Raw genomic sequence first — 18,859 nt, 5'->3', positions numbered from 1 at the left:
GAGTTACTATTTACCCCGTGCTCAGCTGGCGCGCGCCAGCTGCTCCAGATGTATTTGCTGTTGTTACTCTGGCTCCTGATTCAGATGTGGTTTTAGAGGGAGCTGCTTGGTACCCTGGGAGTCAGACGAACCCCGGTCTGACCTGGTTCTCGCGGCCGGCTGCCCCACCTCTCCGAGTCTGCCCAGGGAAGTGAGTCAGCCCTGTGGGGTGGCAGTGATGGGGCCGTCACAGGCTGACTGGCCGTCCAGGTACCTCAGCAGGGGCATTGGGTCTGAGTCCATCTTTGAGGCCTGTAGACTCCGCAGTCCCTCTGCTTGCTCGGCTGGGGGAGGCAGCCAGGCTGCTGTGGGGGCATCTGTGTGGAGCCCCTGGGGTGATTTGAGGGTCAGGCCACATGGCTCAACCATCCAAGGAGCGAGCATGGCGGGGAGGTCTCGTCCGTCCCTGCTGCTGGGCAAGGGAAACGAACCAAGGGTGGCTTTCTCTTGGGTGCTTTCTCTTTCCACGAGACACATCTGGTGCCAGGTAGCAACAGCAAGAGCAAAGATAATAGTAACGAGAATGGTCGTGTTTACCGTGTCCCCGGGGCTCCGTGCCCAGTCCCACAGACGCCTCTCTGCTGCCACATCCGTGGCACAGGTGGGGAAGCTGAGGCTCAGGGAGGCGCGGCGGCCGGGGTTCCATACAGAGAGGGCCCGTTCATTCAGAACAGGGGCTGGAACCTGGACCTCTGTCCGTGGGGGTGGGTGTTTGACTGCGGCGCTGCCCTGCAGGGACATGCTGGGGACGCCTGGTCTGGACCCAGGACCTCAGACTTTGGCTCATGGTGGGGGAGGGGTGCGGCCAGCTGCATAGGGACTATCCGGCTGTGTGTGTGTGTTTCCTGGGGAGAGCATTTTGCCTGCTAAGAGATTTAACTTTGCCTCCTAGCTCTGAGGAGAGTAGTTTGCAGGCAGTTGGTCAAACACCCCGACCAGCGCGACCAGTGGAGCAGAGCAGAGTGGCCTCAGCGTGTGATCCTGGGCGGGGCCCCTTCCCTTACAATGGGAGCAGAGTAGAAGCAGCCCCCTCTGCTCTGGTGTGGAGTGCCTCGCCCCCACCCAGCCCCCCACGCTCGCTCCCTGGAGCGCCCGTGTTTAGCGTAGGGGTGTGAGGTCTTATATTTGCTGTTGGTTTAGCACTCTGCTTGGGGGAGTACCGAAGGCATCGTGTTGCATGAATCACGGGCCCTGGAGGACAGACGGACGAATGGGGTCTGTAAGGCAACTTCCAGTGTCTCCATGAAGAGGAGGAGGAGGAGGAACAGTGTGGAAATGGGGTCTCGGAACCTGGGCTCTGACTCTGGCACTGATAGGGGCCGGGACGGAGGCCGGTAGGAGGCAGGCTCCGAGTGGCCGGATGGCCCGTCCCACCGATGCTGGCGGAGTAGGCGAGCTAAGCGCATGTGCTTGTGATCCTCTTTCCCGGCACCGCAGCCCCAAGAAATGGGGTGACTGGTCTTGCCCACTTTTTCAAAGAGGAATGGAGGCTGGAGTTGAAGCGGCTTAGCCGAGAACTCGTGGGGCTGGAGCGTGGCCATTGGGGGGCTGCTGTGCCCTGGGGGACTCAGATGCGCATGCGCTCAAACACCCTGCCCTCGCGCAGGGGGCCTCTGGCTGGAGAAGCTGCCAGAGCACCAGCGGTTGCTGGAACGAGGGCGTGTGGGTCACTGGCTTCCTGTGTTTTCCCTGGACTCAGGCCCGCACCTCTTCCCTCTGAGGGCACCGGCCCCCTCTGGAGTTGTTTGCTTTTCCTGTCCAGTTGTCCTGCCACCCCCAGAGGGCCCCCTGCAGCCTGAGTGTTTCCTGCCGGGTCAGGCTTCTGGCTCCTGTCCGGGCCGCAGGGATTCTTACCGGCTCCTGGGACGTACCTGTCCTGCCCCGTCCTGGGTGTCTAGATAAGATGGGCTGGTCAGGGTCTCTCACCTGGGCCTGGACTCTGGGGAAGCAGCTGGGCAGTGGACTCCTGGAAGTGCCGAGAAGCCCTGTCCTCTCCGGACGCATCAGGCCCGGCTCGGGGAAGCAGCATTCGGACAGAATGGAAACAGGGCGCTGGAGGGCCTGTGGCTTCTGAGGCCCCTGGGTGTGGGTGGCATGTGGGTCTTGTGAGGGACAGCTGGACAGAGCTGGAGTGCCCCCAGCCCTGGAGGAACTTCTCACTGGCAAAGTCAGTCACCGGCTTGTTACTCAGGGCTTTTCAGATGGCGGAGCCCTAGCGTGGAGTTGTTTGCAATCCCAGCCTTGCCCTTAATCTCACTGTTTCTGCAAATCCGGAGCATTTCTGGCCTCCTGTGTCCTGTCTTGGGGGCGGTCCATGTGGGGCCCGAGGCCTGGCAGAAATCAGCTCCCGCCAGTGGATTCCCTCATTGGAGGATAATGGGGACCAGGCCCCTTTAACATTAGAGACCTCTCTCTCTGGCTCCTTGCTAGGCCCCATCTTGGAAAAGCTCTATTTTTCTGTTTTTGTTTCTCTTTCCTCTCCACCTCTGGTTATGAGGGGTTTCCACATCTGAGCTGTGGCCTTTGGATCGCAGCATGAAAGGAGCGGCACTGAGGTACCCGGCAGAAAAGCCACACAGTCTCTTCCAAAAAAGAGAGCCGTGTGCCCATTTGTTGCACTGAGTGCCCGGTCGGAAATCTCGTGGAGTCCAGCCCTGGATCTCTGCAGCCACAGGATGACAAGCCGTAGCCTCAGACATCCCTCATCCCTAGTGCCCGGCCCAAAGAAGTCCCAGTACTAATAGCTTACATGTGCACGACTTTATAGTTTCTCTGGTCCTTTCCACACATCTCACTGCAGTTCTCACAGCTGTGGTGGGCAGGGTAATGCACCCCTCTCCCCCCACCAAGTGCCATGTCCTAACCCCCTGCGCCTGTGAACCTGTTACGGTCTATGGGAAAGGGATTTGGCAGATACAAGTTAAGGATCTGAGAGGGAGAGATTGTCCTGGATTCTCCAGGTGGGCACAGTGGAATCACACGGGTCCTTATGAGACACGCAGGGGGGTCCATGTCAGAGGGAGATCGAAAGAGGCCATGCTGATGGCGTTGGAGATAGAGGAGGGGCCGTAAGTCAGGGGATACTGACTGCTTCCGGAGGCTGGAAAGAGCCAAGGGAATGGCTTCTCCCCAGCGCCCCCAGAAGAGCAGAGCCCTGCCAACACCTTGCTTTTACCCTAGGGGAAACCATTTTAAACGTCTGACCTCTACAACCACAGGATAATTCATCTGTGTTGTGATTTGTCGCAGTAGCAGTAAGGAGACGAACGCAGCTGGAAAGGGGGCACTGTTATGGATCCTACTGTGCAGACCCAGAGGGGTGCAGCCCCTGGTGCGGGGCTGCTGGCCCCTGAGCTCACAGCCAGAGGACAGGGCTCCATTTGCCCTCCCTCTGCAGTCCTCCTGGCCTGCCCAGGCTGGTGCCCGGGCCGCCCTTGGCCAGTATTCCACTGACTGGCTGGCTGGCTGGGAGCCCCTCGCCCTTCACCTCCGTCTTCCATCACTCCATCAGCTTTGCGGAGTGCCTCTGAGGCGCCAGGCCCCACGGTGACCCAGCAGACGGTCCCTGCCCTTGGGGGAGGGGGTGCCACCATTCTGTGCCTGGCTGTGTCATTTTTGTGGGCCCTGCCCCGTTCTACAAGTTCTCCGTGCCTTACCTTGTTTACCCTCAGGACACCCTCAGAGGCGGGCCCAGTGATAATGCCCACTTCACAGATGCAGAACCAGGTCAGAGGGAACATGGCATCAGCCTCGTGTCATCACAGAGCTGAGGTGAGGCAGAGCCAGGCCTGAACCCACTAGGCTGGGCTTCCAGAATCGGTGTTTAACCCACTGAGGTCTGCCTCACCGATCTGGTTTGGATCCCATCCGCCCTACACCCGAGCTCTGCAACCCGGGACGCGTGGGCGGCCTTACCTGCCTAACCCTCCCCTTCCTCCCTGTAAAGTGGGACAGACCAGCTGCTGGAGCCATCAGGGGAGGAAATGAGACATAGGGGACTGGATGCCCGGCCACAGAGCTGCTCTCTGTGGCTGTCCCCAAAGGGTGCTTGTATGTCTGGGGCTGACCCCAGGGCACGCCGGACCCACGCTGGCCAGCGTGCTGTTTAACGTTTCTAGAGATGCGTGTCTTTCCTCTTTTTCTTTCTTGGAACAAGCACACATGTTTGTTGTAGAAAAATAAAAAAGTACAGAAGATGATTGACTCACTCGAGCTTTAATCCCACGACGGTGCATCCCTGTCGGGCTTCAGGGCTGTGCAGGTTCGGCAAGGGCACATCATTTTTTTAGAACTATGGTTTTATCGCATGTGCTGTCTCGTGGCTCGTTTTCTGTCCTTGTTGCAGATCATGAGCACTTTCCTGTGAGAACCTGCATGAGTTAGTGCTGGGAGTGTGGTGCCTGCCACCATCTGACCTGAGCACCGAGCCCGGGGTCCTCCAATGTCAGGGAGGCGCATGCACCCTGGGGCAGAAGGCCAGAGGCGGGGTCTGGGTGGGTATCCGTGGCTGTGTGTCCAGAGGGGTGTCCCCTGGGGGCCTTGACGCTCGCTCCTCAGGGAGGACTGTGCTGTGGATAGCAAGTCGGGGGGCCCTCCCCAGACTTCCCCTGGCATCACCTCATTACCCACTCAGTAAGTGGGTTCGTGACCAGGTAGGGGGTGGCCCGGGACAGACGGACTGGGTCCCGGCACCCTTCGGCAGGAGGTGCATTGCCGGGTTGTGGCTGTGAGGAGACCCATGCATGCGGACTGGGGGTGCTGCGATGTGCCCTCCCCGCCCCCCATTGGAGACCCTGTGCCTGGAGCAGGGATGGAGAGGAGGTAGCGTATCAAGAGCGTGTGTCAAGCACCAGATCCCCTACTAAGCATTTCAAGTGCTTTCTTGATTTCCTCCTTAGCCGCACCCTGGGAGGGAGGCCGTGTTGCCCCATTTCACAGATGAGTTATCTCGTGAATCGTCACAGCAAGGAACAGAAGCTGTTACTCACCCCTCGGCACCTGTCCTGGCAGAGCCAAGGGGCAGAGCGGTGGTTTTGTCCCCGGTCTGTCTGCTCTGGAATGAAGTCTTCACCCCTCAATTCCTGTGAGCCTGGTTCTTGACCCTGGCCACACAGGGGGGCAGCGGGGTTTAGAAACACTGATCCAGGGCAGGTACCTCCCGACCACTGGCTCAGAATCTCGGAGCAGGGGCCCTGGCCGGTACCTGCTGGGAGCTTTTCGGGTGACGGCAGATACAGCTGCTTTGAGCCATCTGACCAGACGATCTTTAAGGCCCTTCCAGCCTTCAGGTGTTACATAAACTGGAAAGCGGCCAGGGCTGAAAAGACATCTGGCAGTGGGGTTAATCTGGGTTTCATACTTCTGTCTTTCTTTTGTGTCTCTTGGATGTGGGGATAGTGGCAGATTTCTGGAGGGGCGACATTCTGAGTAGGACCGTCCTGGGCAAGCCCCACTGTCCAGGCCTGATTCTGGTCCTTTCTCTTCCCCAAAGGTGGGATTTCTTCCTCCTTTACATTCTTCATTCCTTGTGCTGGAAAAGGCCCTGGGATGCCCCGTGTGTGCCTGAGGGTGTCTGGGTGCATGAGCACAGGGGCATGAGCCCAGCCTGCCAGGAATCCTCAGGCCATTCGAGTTTGGGGGGGTTGTCCCTGCTGTGTGGCCCCCGGGAAAGGGACCCCCTGTGGAATCTACCGTCCAGAGAGATTCACTGAGAAACTGGGGCCTGGACCAGCAGCTGTGGGGCTGAGGCATGGCTGTTCTCTGGACTGGAGCTTTCGTCTAACACAGGCTGGGTTGGCATCCGCCATCACTGAGTGTGGCTCCTGGAATGGGGAGGCCAGGACAGAACGGGTCCCCGCTGTCACAGGGTGTTCACTCCCCTCTCGTCCTTGGCTTTCCCCTGGAGAGCAAGGAGGTGGGCACAGAGGGTACTTGGAGCTGCATGGTGGCCTTCCAGAGTGCTTGACCTCAGTCTTGGTGGACAGGGGACACTGGTGTTGGGGGACTGGGAGGCATACTTTCTTCTGTCTCCCATCCACTAGTTTTCAGCGAACTCCCTGTTTTCTGCTCCTCTCCGCGGGCTTGGCTCCTTTCCCCTGCATTCTGGGGGCAGTGGGCTCACCTTGTGAGGCTGCTGTCATCTCAGTGGCGGGCCTTATTCGGGTACGCCTGGAAAGTGCAGGAGGATAAGCGTGAGATAAATGGCCTCTTAATGGCCTTTTCTGGCTCTTTGGTTATCGGGAACCTTTGGGGAGGCCCCCCGAGTGTTTGTTCTCAGCAGAACTGATGCAGGGCAGCAGCTGGGAGAGGCTGTCTTCTGGTGGATGTAAAGTGGGGCGGTGGCCTCGCTGGGCGGTGGGAAGGGGCAAGGGGGAGAAGGTGCCCCCAGCCTCATTGCTTGCCAAGTTCTGCTTTCCCTTGCCTGAGAGGTCTGTCTGCAGGGGAGACACCTGCTGGGGGCTGGGGGGCAGCAGAGCCGCTTTCCAGAGCTGGGCTTTGCAGGCCAGGCAGGCGACTTGGGGCGAGGCACTCTGCTATTCGGGATCTCTGTTTTCTCTTCCGTAAAATAGTCACGATAATACATGAACTGGTGCTCACGGGTCCTCCTCGAGCATTCAGCACAGCACAGGGTCCAGGGCAGGTACCAGCCAAGTGTGGGGCAGGGCTGGGGGGGTGGTCTGAGCCTGAGAAGGCCTGTGCACCTGTTGGCCCCGGCCCTTGCCCGCCCTCGGGGCTCCCCTTCTGTTTGTCTCAGCCATGGAGGCAGTGGGGGCTGGCACGAAGGTGGTTTCTCTGTGCTGTAAGATCCCCCACTCCTCAGCCCAGGACACCCAGACTAGCTTCTCTAATCGTGTAGCTGGCTCAGATCTACACTGTCCTCTTACAGTGGCCATTAGCCACAGGCGGTTATTTAAAATTAAATTACTTAAATAAAATAAAATCAGCTTCACTGTGATTTGGTGATGCTTAGCCTGGAGGCTCAGGTTTCAGCCACTCCCGGCTTTTAGTACGTCAGAAATTATTTCCAGATCCCTTCTAAAGATGCCTGACCTCTCCTGAAAATACCCACTGCCCCTTGATGTCACCTTCAGAGTTTACTCAGGGCCTTCTTGAGAGTTCTCTGGTTGAACCGCACAGCAGCCTTGGGGCTGGCTGTTAGGATTTCTCCTGGACAGAGACTTGAACTGGTGCTTGCCCAGTACTATTTTTCTCCTTCCCTTTACAAAGAAGAATATCTGAATAGCCAAGCAAGTTTCAGTAGCCTCGTGACACAGCAAATACGTGATGTGCTTGAATATATAAAAGCCACCTCCCTCCTTCCAGGTGGTCTGGCTTTAAGACGACAGACTTTGTAGGCAGACAGGCTGGGCCGTAGGTCCCAGCTCCCTCTGATGCACTGAGCGAGCGAGTCTGGCTAAGCAGCTCCGAGTCTTTGCAAGTCTTCCTCCGTCTGTGGGATGAGGATGACAGTAACTGCCTCGTATACGTTCCTGAAAATACAAAGCAAAACAAGCAGCAAGGAATAGGTGCTTCTGAATGGTCCCAGATCGTCATGGGTGACCTGTCAGAGCAAAGAGAGCCAGTGGTTGGGACCAAGCTCATGTCAACTTGGGCTGGAAGGGCTCGGCTCTGTCTGAGTGGCTGGATTCAGCACCTTCAAGGTGTCCGTGGACGGGGCGCCTGGGTGGCTCAGTGGGTTAAAGCCTCTGCCTTCGGCTTGGGTCGTGATCCCAGGGTCCCGGGATGGAGCCCCGCATCGGGCTCTCTGCTCAGCGGGAAGCCTGCTTCCCCCTCTCTCTCTGCCTGCCTCTCTGCCTACTTGTGATCTGTGTCTATCAAATAAATAAATGAAATCTTTGGGAAAAAAAAAAAGATGTCCATGGGTTACGCCTGGGGGATGACACTGCTGACTTTTGGCAGGAAAACCTGAGCAGAGATTTGCTCCGCCAGTGGTGTAGGGCGACCAGACTGTCCTGTACGTGGCCACTAGCCACAGGTGGCTCTTGAAAATTAAATGACTTAAGGTGACACGATTCCAACTGAAGTTCTTTAGTGAGTTCCACTAATTAACTTCCACACGTTACATTCCAAGGGCGCAGCAGCCACGCGTGGCTCAGGAGATGGCACAGACAGAACGTTTCCATCTTCCACCTGAGCTGCGGTTGGACGAGGCCCTCTGGGACCAGGCGGGCTGGCTTCTCGGTCGGGCTCTGCCATTCTGGCAGTGTGATCTTGGGCGGGTTCCTCCGCCCAGCACCTGCAGGTGGGAAGAAGGCAGGATCCACGTTGTCCCAGCTGCTCATGGGAGGTGCTCCCCACCACCTCCTCCCTCCCTGCTCCCTGCACCATCCTGGTGTGCGTCTCTCCCCCTCCTCCTGGGGCTCAGGGGCCAGGAAGTTGCCTCGAATTCTTGGCAACGGTGGCTGCCATCTTGGACCTTTACAGGTGCCTCCCTTCTGGATTGGCAGGTTTGGTCTTTGTTTTTCTGAGGCTGGACTTAAAAACAAAGTCAACATTCACTCTGGCATAGTTTTAGATGGACAGAAAAGTCATCAGGAGTTCTGTATACCCAACAGCCAGTTTTCCCCATGGTTCACATCTTATGGGACCATGGAACGTTGCCCAGACCTGAGAAAGCCGGCTGGGCGCACTACCATTCCTTGAACTCCAGGCTTTCTCCAGATTCCACATTTTTCTTCTTATGCCCTTTTCTGTTCTGGGATCGTCGGTTTAGCCCCTTTGGTGCCTTGCTTTGCGAGATCTTGGGAGTGTCAGGGAGTAGCAGCAGGGGTTTGTAGAATGTCTGATAGAATGTCTGGGTTTGTCCAGCGCTCTTCCCATGGTCAGACTGGGGTTGTGGGTGTGGGGTTATAGTGATGCGGAGGGGAGACACCCACTCATCACAGCCTGTCAATGTCTCCGCGCGCCGCTGCCAGAGATAATCCACTTGGCCGCCTGGTGGAGCTGGTGAGAGCCACCTCACCGGTTTTCCCATCGAGTCCCTGCTGCAGGGAAGCGGGCTTGGAGGTCCGGCCCCTTCTCACCTGTGGGGGGCATGAAGCTCGGTCTCCCATATCTGGTCTAGTGAGGCTTTGCATGACCTTGTTTCTCACAGGAGGCAGGGTTCCCCCAATCCTCACCCCCACTTTGCACGTGGGATGATGGGAGATGGAGAGCCCCCGTGTCTGCCCTGGGATAGGGACGGGCGCCCTTGCAGGGGAAGGCCCCTGATCCTTATCACTGTGGTCTTATGGTGCCTTATAAGGATGGGGAAACTCAGAGGGGAAGGGGCTTGTTCAAGGCCAGCCCAGCCTGGCCTCCTCAGCTCTCTGGACTCACAGCTCTGGGGGCGAGCGGCTCCTGACCCTCCACCCGCCCCCCCCTTGTGCCTTATGTGCCCTGCCCCCTGGGTATGGGGTGGCCAGAGGCTTCTCGGAGCCCGCTGTCCTGTCCCTCCCTGCTCGGCAGCCCTGTCCCAGTCCCTGCTGGCTCAATGACACCGTTTCTTGGCCCGCAGGGTGCCACCCGTGGTGAGCAACGGGGATGCTGGGGACGCTGCTCTCTCCGGGGTCCGGCGTTCCAGCTGGAAGCGGAAGAGCTCCCGCCGGAGTAAGTGCCCCCCAGCCCCGTCTTAGCCCAGGAGGGTGGACCGGGATAACCTCAGAGACCCTTCTTCAGGCCCAGAGGGCCAGTGGGGGCTCTCATAAGCCATCGGGTCATCCTCACTGTGTGGGCTGCCGTGGGCTTGGTGGCAGCTCTGAGAGGGACTGGCCGCTGCCCATGCTGGGAGTTGTCCCCGTTTGTGGCCTGATGAGAGCTGTGGTCATTATTTGGCCATTTATCTGCTCATCAAATACTCAGAAGCTCCTACATCAGGGCTGCTGGGCTGGCAGTGGGGCCGACGATGAGGTCCCTCCAGGAGTGGAACCAGCCACATAGGCCAGCAGTTCCCTTCCAGAAGGCCAGGTGCCAGGAGGGGAAGGTGGGAGTGAGGGGAACCCAGGAGTCCTGAGGGCAGGGAGGAGAGAGCAGGGGTTGGGAAAAAGCGCATCCAGACAGGGGGTGCCTGTGCGGGAGCCTGAGCCCCAGCCCCTGGGGGGAGAGGGGACCTGGGAAGCTGCAGCCGCGGTGTGATAGAGGGTAGCACCCAAGCGATCAATGGGGGAGGCGAGGTTGCCGTGTCCCCAGCTCCTTCTGCACCTCCCAGCCATGCTTTTCTGAAGGCAACAGGGAACTACGAGAGCCAGGGGTGGGAATGGGATGGGAGTGAAGCTGTTAGACAAGGCCAGGTGGGCTGCAGCCTAGGGAGGAGGCTGTCGGGGAGAGGGAGGCTGATGGCAGGAACTAGGGACCTGGAGAGAGTGAGCAGGTCTCAGAACCATGTGGGAGGCAGAATCCTTCTGGGGGGTGCCAGAGGGGGTTGAGGGTGAGGTTTACCTGGGCTCTGGGACCACAGTGGGGATTTCAGAGCCCATCTGGCCCCTTGTCTTCTCAGAAAGGGTGATGAGGTGAAGACGCTCCCATCAGGGTGGGGACTGGTTTTCCAAACCCTAGCTCTGTGCTGGGAGGCACACCTTTAAAGAGGACAGAGCTTGGGGACACGGTTTTGAGGGGAGACCTCCTTAACTGGCACATCCTGATGGCTGTTAATGGGGGGCAGAGTGGGCGCTGTGCCCTGCTCATTGCCCGCCCAGCAAAACGTTGGTAGAGGGATGTGTTCATTTGCTGAACTTTTCACCAGTCAGGACCCTGCTGGCTGAGTTTTGGCAGGGGAGCTCTCCTTAACCCCACTCTCCAAATCCATCCGCCACCCCCTCATTCCCTGTACTCAGTAGGGCTGTTTTGCCTGGCCCACCTCTGGGTGGGAGGTAGCTCCTTCTGGGTAGTCCTGAGGGTCTGGGCCACTGAAGATGCTCCCGGACCCCAGGGCACAGGTGCTGGGTCTGCTCCCTGCGGGTGTCTGGAGCAGCTGCGGCGTCAGCCAGATGGGCAGGCTTGTGCGGGGCAGGGAGGCAGTTGGGGGGGGGGTCTGCTGTCCTCACTGGGAGAACGCCTCGCAGGGCTGGGGGGCAGGGAGAGGCAGCCGAACCGAGTCCTGGGAGAGCCGCCGGCAGGGGCTCCCGAGGGGCCGGGCTCGGGCTGCTGGCGGAGCCGTCAGGCTGCGGGGCGGCGGCAGGGAGCGGCCGGCTGGTGCAGTCCTGCTGTCAGCCCGGCAGCCGCCTCCGCCCAGGCGCCACAGCCGCCTGAGCGCCCCTGTCCTCTCCGTTCGCTCCCAGTCGACCGGTTCACTTTCCCCGCCCTGGAAGAAGATGTGATTTACGACGACGTGCCGTGCGAGAACCTGGATGCCCATCAACCCGGTACGCCTCCTCCGTGCTTCCCGGCGGACTTCAGGGCCCGGGCGCGGGGCGGGAAGGGGGAGCCGGGTCCGGGGAGGGTCTGCTCCTGCTCTTTCGCTGCCCCGCCCCACCCTGCCATGCCCCTCCCTCTGGCTTTAGCCAACCACCGCCGGCGTCCCGGGAGCGGCTGGAGCCTGCTGGGGGCGTGGCCAGGCCCGGCAGGGGCTGGGCTGGGCGGGGACCCCCTGGCTGCGGGGACCCCCTGGCTGCGCCCCCCCCCCCCCGCGGCTGCGGGGCCCAGGCCAGTCATTTCACCTCCCCTAGACTCCATTTCCTGTCTCGGGAGAACGGGGAGGTAGCCCAGGCTTCCCAGCTGCTAGGGGAGAAAGGACAGCTCGTTAAACCTGACCGCTGGTGCAGAGAGGATTGCCTGCACCCCGCTCTGGGCCAGGGAGGCTGGGAGATTGTGGCTGTAGGGGGGGAGCAGCGGGGGGGGGGGGGTTAAGTCGGCCTGAGCTGGGCTGCCCCCCAGCCCCAGTATAGTCACCCAACCGGAGAGAGCACCACCCGGACCCAGGGAGGCCTGGTTGGTAACTGGTTGGTAACTGTTCCCAGTGAGAGCCATCTTTGCCTGAACACATTAGGCCCGCTACTCCTCACGCTTTGTTTGCTGGAATCTATTTAGAAACTTTGATCCGGGGTATCATGGCTCCATTGTACAGACAAGGAAAGAGGCGGGGCTGGGAGTTGAACCTGGTTATTCTGACTCCAAGTCCTCTGCTCTGTCCCCTACCCCAGGAGGGTTTGGGTGGCATCCTCCGACAGAGGACGCATGTTTGGTCAAGCCCTGGAGGTCTGCAGGGCAGGGCTTAATGGCTCCGGGTGACACTGGCATCAGAGAAGTTAAGCCACCAGCTGCTGATCACACAGCCTGTGTTCAAGGAGCTTCTAGTCTGATGGGGTGGCCATCACCATCCTTGGGCTGTGCACAGTCCAAAGGGAGAGCCACGCAGATAACGGGAGAAGGCCCCAGGGCCCCCAGAGCCACACTCCTGACTCCTGTTCCAGGAGCAGGGACAGGTGGGCTAATGATAAGCTCACCCCTTCAGCAAGCCAGGGGGTGCTTGGATCATCCCTGCCTGTTACTCACTTGAATCCAGGCAGAGAAGGGGAAAGGGCACACTGTTGGGAGGCAGTGAGGTCTTGTCGGAAGGTCCCAGATCCCAGAGATGGGAGTGGCTTGGGGTCCACTGTTTCACCCCTTTGGGCTCTTTTCCCACCCGAATCAGATCAAGCAACTCCTCACTTGGCCTCAGACTCCACTGAACACTGAGATGCCATCGTGCACTTGTCCCTAACGTGGTGAAAAGGAGGTGGCCAAGGAGTAAGCTCTGAGCCCACCCATCCTACGGCTCCCACCCTTGGGGCTGTGGGAGGGTTGAGTCCCCTGATGCTGTGGCTGGCCCTCCGTGGGTGGGTACCCTGCCCAGGCAACACGGGTGCTGTTGGCATCACACCTGCCCAGGCCCAGCACCAACCTTCACGGACCGCTGGGGGCTCAGCGGGTGCTCAGAGAGGAGGTTAAGTGCCAAGGGGCAGGCCGCACATCCAGCCCTGGCTTCAGATCCCAGTTCTGCCATGGGTGAGGGCACAGAGCTCAGTGCCTTTGGGCCCCGGCTTCTTCATATAAAATCACAATTTCATCCTGACCTCACAGAATATCATCCTGATGCTTTGGGTGGAGGGGGAGTGGTCACACCAGAGAACTGCTTTGTCTGTCTGGACCTCAGTCCATTTCATCTGTAGTATTGGGGCGGTAATAGCGGCATCCTTGGCGGGTGAGGATGCCACGAGAAAATTGGCACAGAGCACTGAGCTGGTGGTGGGCCGTCCGTGGGAAGGGAAGGGAAGCTGTTAGTGAAGGCTGAGGCCCCAGGAAGCAGAGGGTGGGAACCAGGATCTCTGTAGGGTCCCCAAAGGCTGAGGATTTGGCTCAGGCTCAGGGATCTGGTGACGCTTTCTGCACTGGAGAGAGTCTTCCTTCTTTCCTTCCTTCCTTCTTTCCTTCCTTTTCTTCCTTCCTTTTTTCATTTATTTACTTTAGGGAGAGTGCAACTGTACAAGCAAGGCAGGGAGGGCAGAGAGGGAGGGAGAGGGACAAGCAGACTCTGTGCTCAGTGCGGAGTCTGACGTGGGGCTTGATCTCAGGACTCTGAGATCATGACCTGAGCCAAAGCCAAAAGTTGCTTAACCAACAGAGCCACCCAGGCGCCCCTAGAGAGAGTATTTCTAAATGAGCCCGGGGGATGGTAGGGTTGGCAGGCCTCAGCACAAGGCAGTGTGGCGAATGGAGGGAGCCTGGCCTAGGAGTCTTCGGCCCCTTCTCCCTGCTCTGTCTGGCCCCGGGCAAACCACGTGTCCTCTCCAGGCCCCTGTTCTGTCTCCTTCCTAATGAGGAGGTGATTCCTTGTGCCCTGCCGATGGAACTTAGGGCTTTGGGCCAATCCAGCGGGAGGCCTCACATACTGAAGGTGTGGGTGGGTGGGAGGCGGGGTCTCCTGGAGGTGCCGGGTGGGGTAGGCATTTGAGAGGCTGCCTGACTTCTTCCTCAGAGGGAGCACCAAGACCTGGGCTCCGGCCCTTTGCTCACGGGTCATGGGCTCTTTGCTGCAGTAATAAGACAATCAGCCCAGCCTTGTAAAGGTCACAGCCTGGTCACCAGCTGCTCCAGTCCCTGGAGACATTAGTCACTATTATCTTTTGCTTAAAAATAACCTAATGCTCCCTCATCTTGAGACCTGAGTCCTCAGCTAAGCCTCAGTGTGTCTGTTCTTTGGGTGACAATCTCACGGTCCCCCTACTCCCTGGCTCCCGTGTGGGGTGGAGGTGGTGGCCCTGGGTCAGTGGGATGACACCTGGACCCGCCCAGAAGGCCCGCGAGCAAGGACCAGCTGCTCTTTGCTGAGCGCCCGCCACGCGCTCAGCTCTTTGCTAGAAGCTCTCGGTGCATACTTGCTTTACTTGACCTTGACCTTTGGCTTATTATTATCATCGTCTTGCACAGAGCTCTCCAGTAACCAAACTCTCTGCTCTGGGCAGATGTTTTTTAACCCCTTGTGCCATATTTCTTGTGCATTGACAAGAGCATGTTCATCTTTGTGCACTTTTTGGGGTCTGGCCTCATGTTTGTGGGGCCTGCAGTTCAGTCCTTCAGGTGACAGGCCAGGAAGTGCAGCCCAGAGAGATGGGAGTGAAGCCCAAGGTCTCTGGGCTGCAGCTGGGACTCCTTGGGCAGTGGCTTTTCCACCTCCATCTCGAAGCAGCCTCTCACTCCGCATGTGACAGGGACCACGGGTGTGCTCCGGCCTTGGGGGTCCTGTCCCTCCTGGCCAATGGACTCTCAGCCCTTTGTCCTCCACTTCATCCATGGAGCTTTGGAAGATGAGGGAACCCTCTTGGATGCTGGGCTAGGGGTGCCCCCTACTGGACCGTCCCAAACCCCCATGGGAAACACAGATTTGGGGTGAGGGGTCCATCCCCCACTCATTTAATGGTCCTGGCAATTTCTGTTTTGCCCCCGAGGATGCTGGGGCTGGAGCTGAGGGCTGGAGTCAGGACTTCGTTCTAGATCTTCTGTTTCTCAGTAAAACATTCCCGGAGGCCCAGGGTGAGCACTCAGATACCAGAAGAGTGTTACGGAGGAGTGGTGGGAGGGGATTAAGGAGAACTTTGTATGCCCGACACATTTAGTGTGCCTTTCCACATTTTCTCGTGTCCTCCTCCCTTAACCAGATGGATGCTGCGTGCTCATCAGAGGAAGACGAGGTGGAGCCTCAGGGCTGAACAGTGACCACCTCCTATCCCCAACCTGCCTTCCTGGGTCAGAAACTGGGTCTGGTGGGCTTGGCATGGGGGCCTCTGCTTACCACCCTATCCCTTGGCCAGCAGGGGTGGAGAGGAACCTGCTCTATGAGGATGTGCACCGGGACGGAGGGCCCAGGGAGGCGGAGGACCTAGGCTGGAGCTCCAGTGAGTTCGAGAGCTACAGTGAGGACTCGGGGGAGGAGACCAAGCCAGAGGCAGAGCCTGCCAAGCACCGAGTGTCCTTCCAGCCCAAGGTAAGGGGGTGGGCGTCTGTCATCCCAGCCAGGGCACTGCGACCCCTGGGGACTGGCTAAGGAGGGTGGTGAGGGCCATACCTTAGACTCGTATCCAACCAGGGGCCCCTGGGAATGTATAGTGAGCAAGGAGATGGCCCAGGTGTCTCCAAAATAGAAAATGATCCACCAGTATTGCTCTTTGACCATGGAGAGCCTGCAGCCTGGAATGGGTGAGATTAATACCTGGCTCAGGTCTCCCCCCCACCGCACCCCATTCCCACGGCAGACCCGGCAAGGGACCATGATGCTTATGGGCTCAGGTCTGGCTGCAGGGGCCTCCTCAGGACAGGCTTCAGGCAGCCAGCCTGCTGATGAGAGTTGGCTCTTAGATCAGGTCAGCTAGGTCTCCCTGCCCTCCAGGACGAATTCTGAGACCAGTCCTAGACCCATACAGTCCTCTGCCCGGGGGAAGTGAGCAAGGGGCAGGGGGAGGGGGGCTGCTGTGGTTAGGAAACAGTTGCCCAGAAGGCCTCTTTCCAAGGTCTTTTAAAATGCCATCCATGCATTTGTTTCTGCCCAGAGCAGGGGTCATTCGGCTGGTTTCTGAGCCATGGAAGCCAAGAAGAGGATAGATTGTCTCCTTCCTCCTGAGACGGCCTGTTCCTCCCGTTTGTTCTATAGAAGCCACCAGAAAGCAGAGTCTAGCGGTGTGGGGTTTCATGGGAATAGCTTCTTACAGGCAGGCCCAGCCCCACCAGAGGTGACTGGGTCCCATCAGCCTCCTTCTGAAAAGACACAGATGGGTAGACACCCAAAGGTGGTGCAAGGAGAAGGCAGGGGCCCCAGGATGAGGCTGGGTTACAGGTACCTTCCGAGTCCTGCCTAGGGCCTCCTGTCCCTTTCTGAGTTTGGGGATCCCCTTTGGAGGGGAGATGCTGGCCAGGGCAGCATCTGCACTTCGAGTCTTCGGATAGACCTTCCTCCGCCCAGGAGGGGCTTCCCAAGTTCCCGAGAAGCCTGCGAATTGAGCCTGTCTCTTTTGAGCCCAGTCTTGTGGCTGGGCCTCCATCGGCTGGGCCACCGAAAGTGGCCTTGACATCTTGCTAGGATAAAGTTAAGCATCTGTGATAGCTACTGTGTGTCCAGTCATTTCTGAGGGTGCGGGCAGGGGTGCATGGGGACAGGAAGGCCCAACCCGATTGGCCAACCATTATGGTCTAGGAGGAGATACCAAACATGAAGCAATTGGTCAAAGATGAGGCCAAGAACGCCTTTCTGCAAACACGAGCTCAAGTATCTAGGGCCGCATGTGGGACACGGGCTGATAGGGCTAGTCAGAGGGGGGCTTCTCTGGCACAGAAGGCAGGGGGCTGGGAAAGGTGTCCCAGGCTGGACTAATGGCCTAGGAGAAAGCCTGGGAAGAATCCTGTTCCTCTTCTGTCCTGGGAAGGGACAGCATGCCCTGCTTTAGGGGAGAAAGGGTCCAGGTTATGAAGCCAGCATTGTCCCCAGGCGCCCCCCAAGATGAGGGCAGGACTCATGCCCCACAGCTTCGTTTGGGATACTGTGAGCGGGAAATGCTCGAGGCCAGACCGACCCTCATTCTCAGCCTCTGGCAGTCCCTCCTAGTTCCCAGCGGCAGCTTTGCCAACCCCTTGCCTTCTTGCTGGGGACCCGGAGGGAACCACAGACATCTCTCAGAGGGCAGGAGGCAGGCGGATGCTGAATTTGGGCTCCCCAGGGCTGGTCCTCAGACTGGCCTAGGCATCAGGATCACGAGGGATGCTGATTTTTTTTTTTAATATTTTATTTATTTATTTGACAGACAGAGATCACAAGTAGGCAGAGAGGCAGGCAGAGAGAGAGGAGGAAGCAGGCTCCCTGCAGAGCAGAGAGCCCGATGTGGGGCTGGATCCCAGGACCCTAGGATCATGACCTGAGCCGAAGGCAGAGGCTTAACCCACTGAGCCACCCAGGCGCCCCTCGAGGGATGCTGATTAAAATCACAGACCCCAGGGCCTTACCCCCAGGAACTCTGGTTTAGGGTTTGAGTCAGTCCACCTATTTGCTTTGAACCAGTGCTCTTGTTCCCAGGGGATGCGAGGGGCCAGGGAGAGAAATGTGGGGGCTGGCCCTCTCCGTGGCTGGGCCCCAGGGGAGGAGTCTCTGGGGGGTTGCCCATTACCTCTTATCTGTGGACCCTCCAGCGAGGGGCTTCTTTGGACCCTTCCTCGGCAGGCAAACCTTGCAGCAGGGTTCTTGAATTTCTAACCATGAGGACATTTGCTCTGGCCATGGGCCAAGGCCTGTCTGTTCCCTGAACAACAGGCTTCCAGCAAGACAGGGGGGCTGTGGTGGTGGGAGGGAGCTTTCCTCTGGCGCCTACCTCTGCCCTGAACACCCCGCTGAGCCTTCTTTGCTGTGCTCTGCCCTCCTGAGCTGGTGGGGGCCCACCTGCTCCCATGCCTGGCCCTGCACTGGCTGCATGGTTTGGGGCCGCCATTGCTTGGCTGTGTCTTGTGTGTGCTGTGGGGCATCAGGCAGCAGAGATCTGGTGGTGTTTGACCCTGTCCTTGGAGTCTGATGGGGGGCCTGACTCACTGTCCAGCTGCAGGAGAGTTAGTGTAGTCCCTCCTTCAGGGGTCTTTGAAGGGCAGCCCTCAGCAGGTGGATTTTTGCCAAAGAAAGTGACTGAAGGGTCTGCAGAAGGACCTCCTTAGAAGCCCCTGACCTAGATGATCCAGCTGGCCAGGGCACTGGGCAGAAATGCCAGCTCTGACCTCAGCCTTGCTCACTCCTCTGCTCGGATCTGGCCAGTCTGCCATTGATCCTGGTTCTTCTAATCCTGAGAGAGGCAGAGGGACAGGGTAAAGCCAGGCCCTTTATGATTTTATTGTGTCCATTTACAGATGAAATAGGACTCAGTATAAACCCCAACTCTCACAGCTTTGGGGAGTCTGAGTAACTCTCAGAAGGACCCCTGTTCTGCTGTTTCTTTGCATTAATAGTAATGAACAATTGCTTAGCGTGGTATGTTTACAAAGCAGTTCATATGATTTTCCTAATACCCTAAAGTGATTGGTATTATTTGCATTAAAAGTCTCATTTTATTGATCAGAGAAGTCAAGACAGAAGCTTAGAGGCAAAACGATATGGTTAGGGTCACCCAGGAAGTAAGTGGTAGAGCTGTAACTCAATATCACATCTGATTTGAAAGGAAATACATCAACCTTCTGTCCATGCATGCATGCAACCATTAATCCATCCATCCATCCATCCAAGTATCTATCCCATTTGTCCACCTGCCCATCTATCCATCCAACCAAGTATCCATCTGTCCGTCCATCCATCCATCCATCCATCCATCCATCCATCCATCCA

General features: G+C 58.2%; 1 protein-coding gene across 3 annotated transcripts in view; it reads left to right on the top strand.

The window, feature by feature from the left end:
- LOC111154660 (Rho guanine nucleotide exchange factor 10 like) overlaps window positions 1-18,859 on the top strand; it is a 101,421-nt gene that overhangs the window by 9,294 nt on the left and 73,268 nt on the right. For all 3 annotated transcript variants that reach the window (XM_022514451.1, XM_022514450.1, XM_022514448.1), the window contains exons 4-6: window positions 9,557-9,648; window positions 11,316-11,399; window positions 15,327-15,496. In XM_022514451.1, coding sequence (XP_022370159.1) covers window positions 9,557-9,648; window positions 11,316-11,399; window positions 15,327-15,496 — 346 coding nt within the window. The remainder of the gene's footprint in view (window positions 1-9,556; window positions 9,649-11,315; window positions 11,400-15,326; window positions 15,497-18,859) is intronic.

This window comes from Enhydra lutris, unplaced genomic scaffold (genome assembly GCF_002288905.1).
Source record: "Enhydra lutris kenyoni isolate GAN:26980312 unplaced genomic scaffold, ASM228890v2 scaffoldscaffold38, whole genome shotgun sequence".
Classification (NCBI taxonomy): Eukaryota; Metazoa; Chordata; class Mammalia; order Carnivora; family Mustelidae; genus Enhydra; species Enhydra lutris.
The sequence above is the reverse complement of the archived record's forward strand: the minus strand, read 5'-3'. Positions and strand labels throughout refer to the sequence as shown.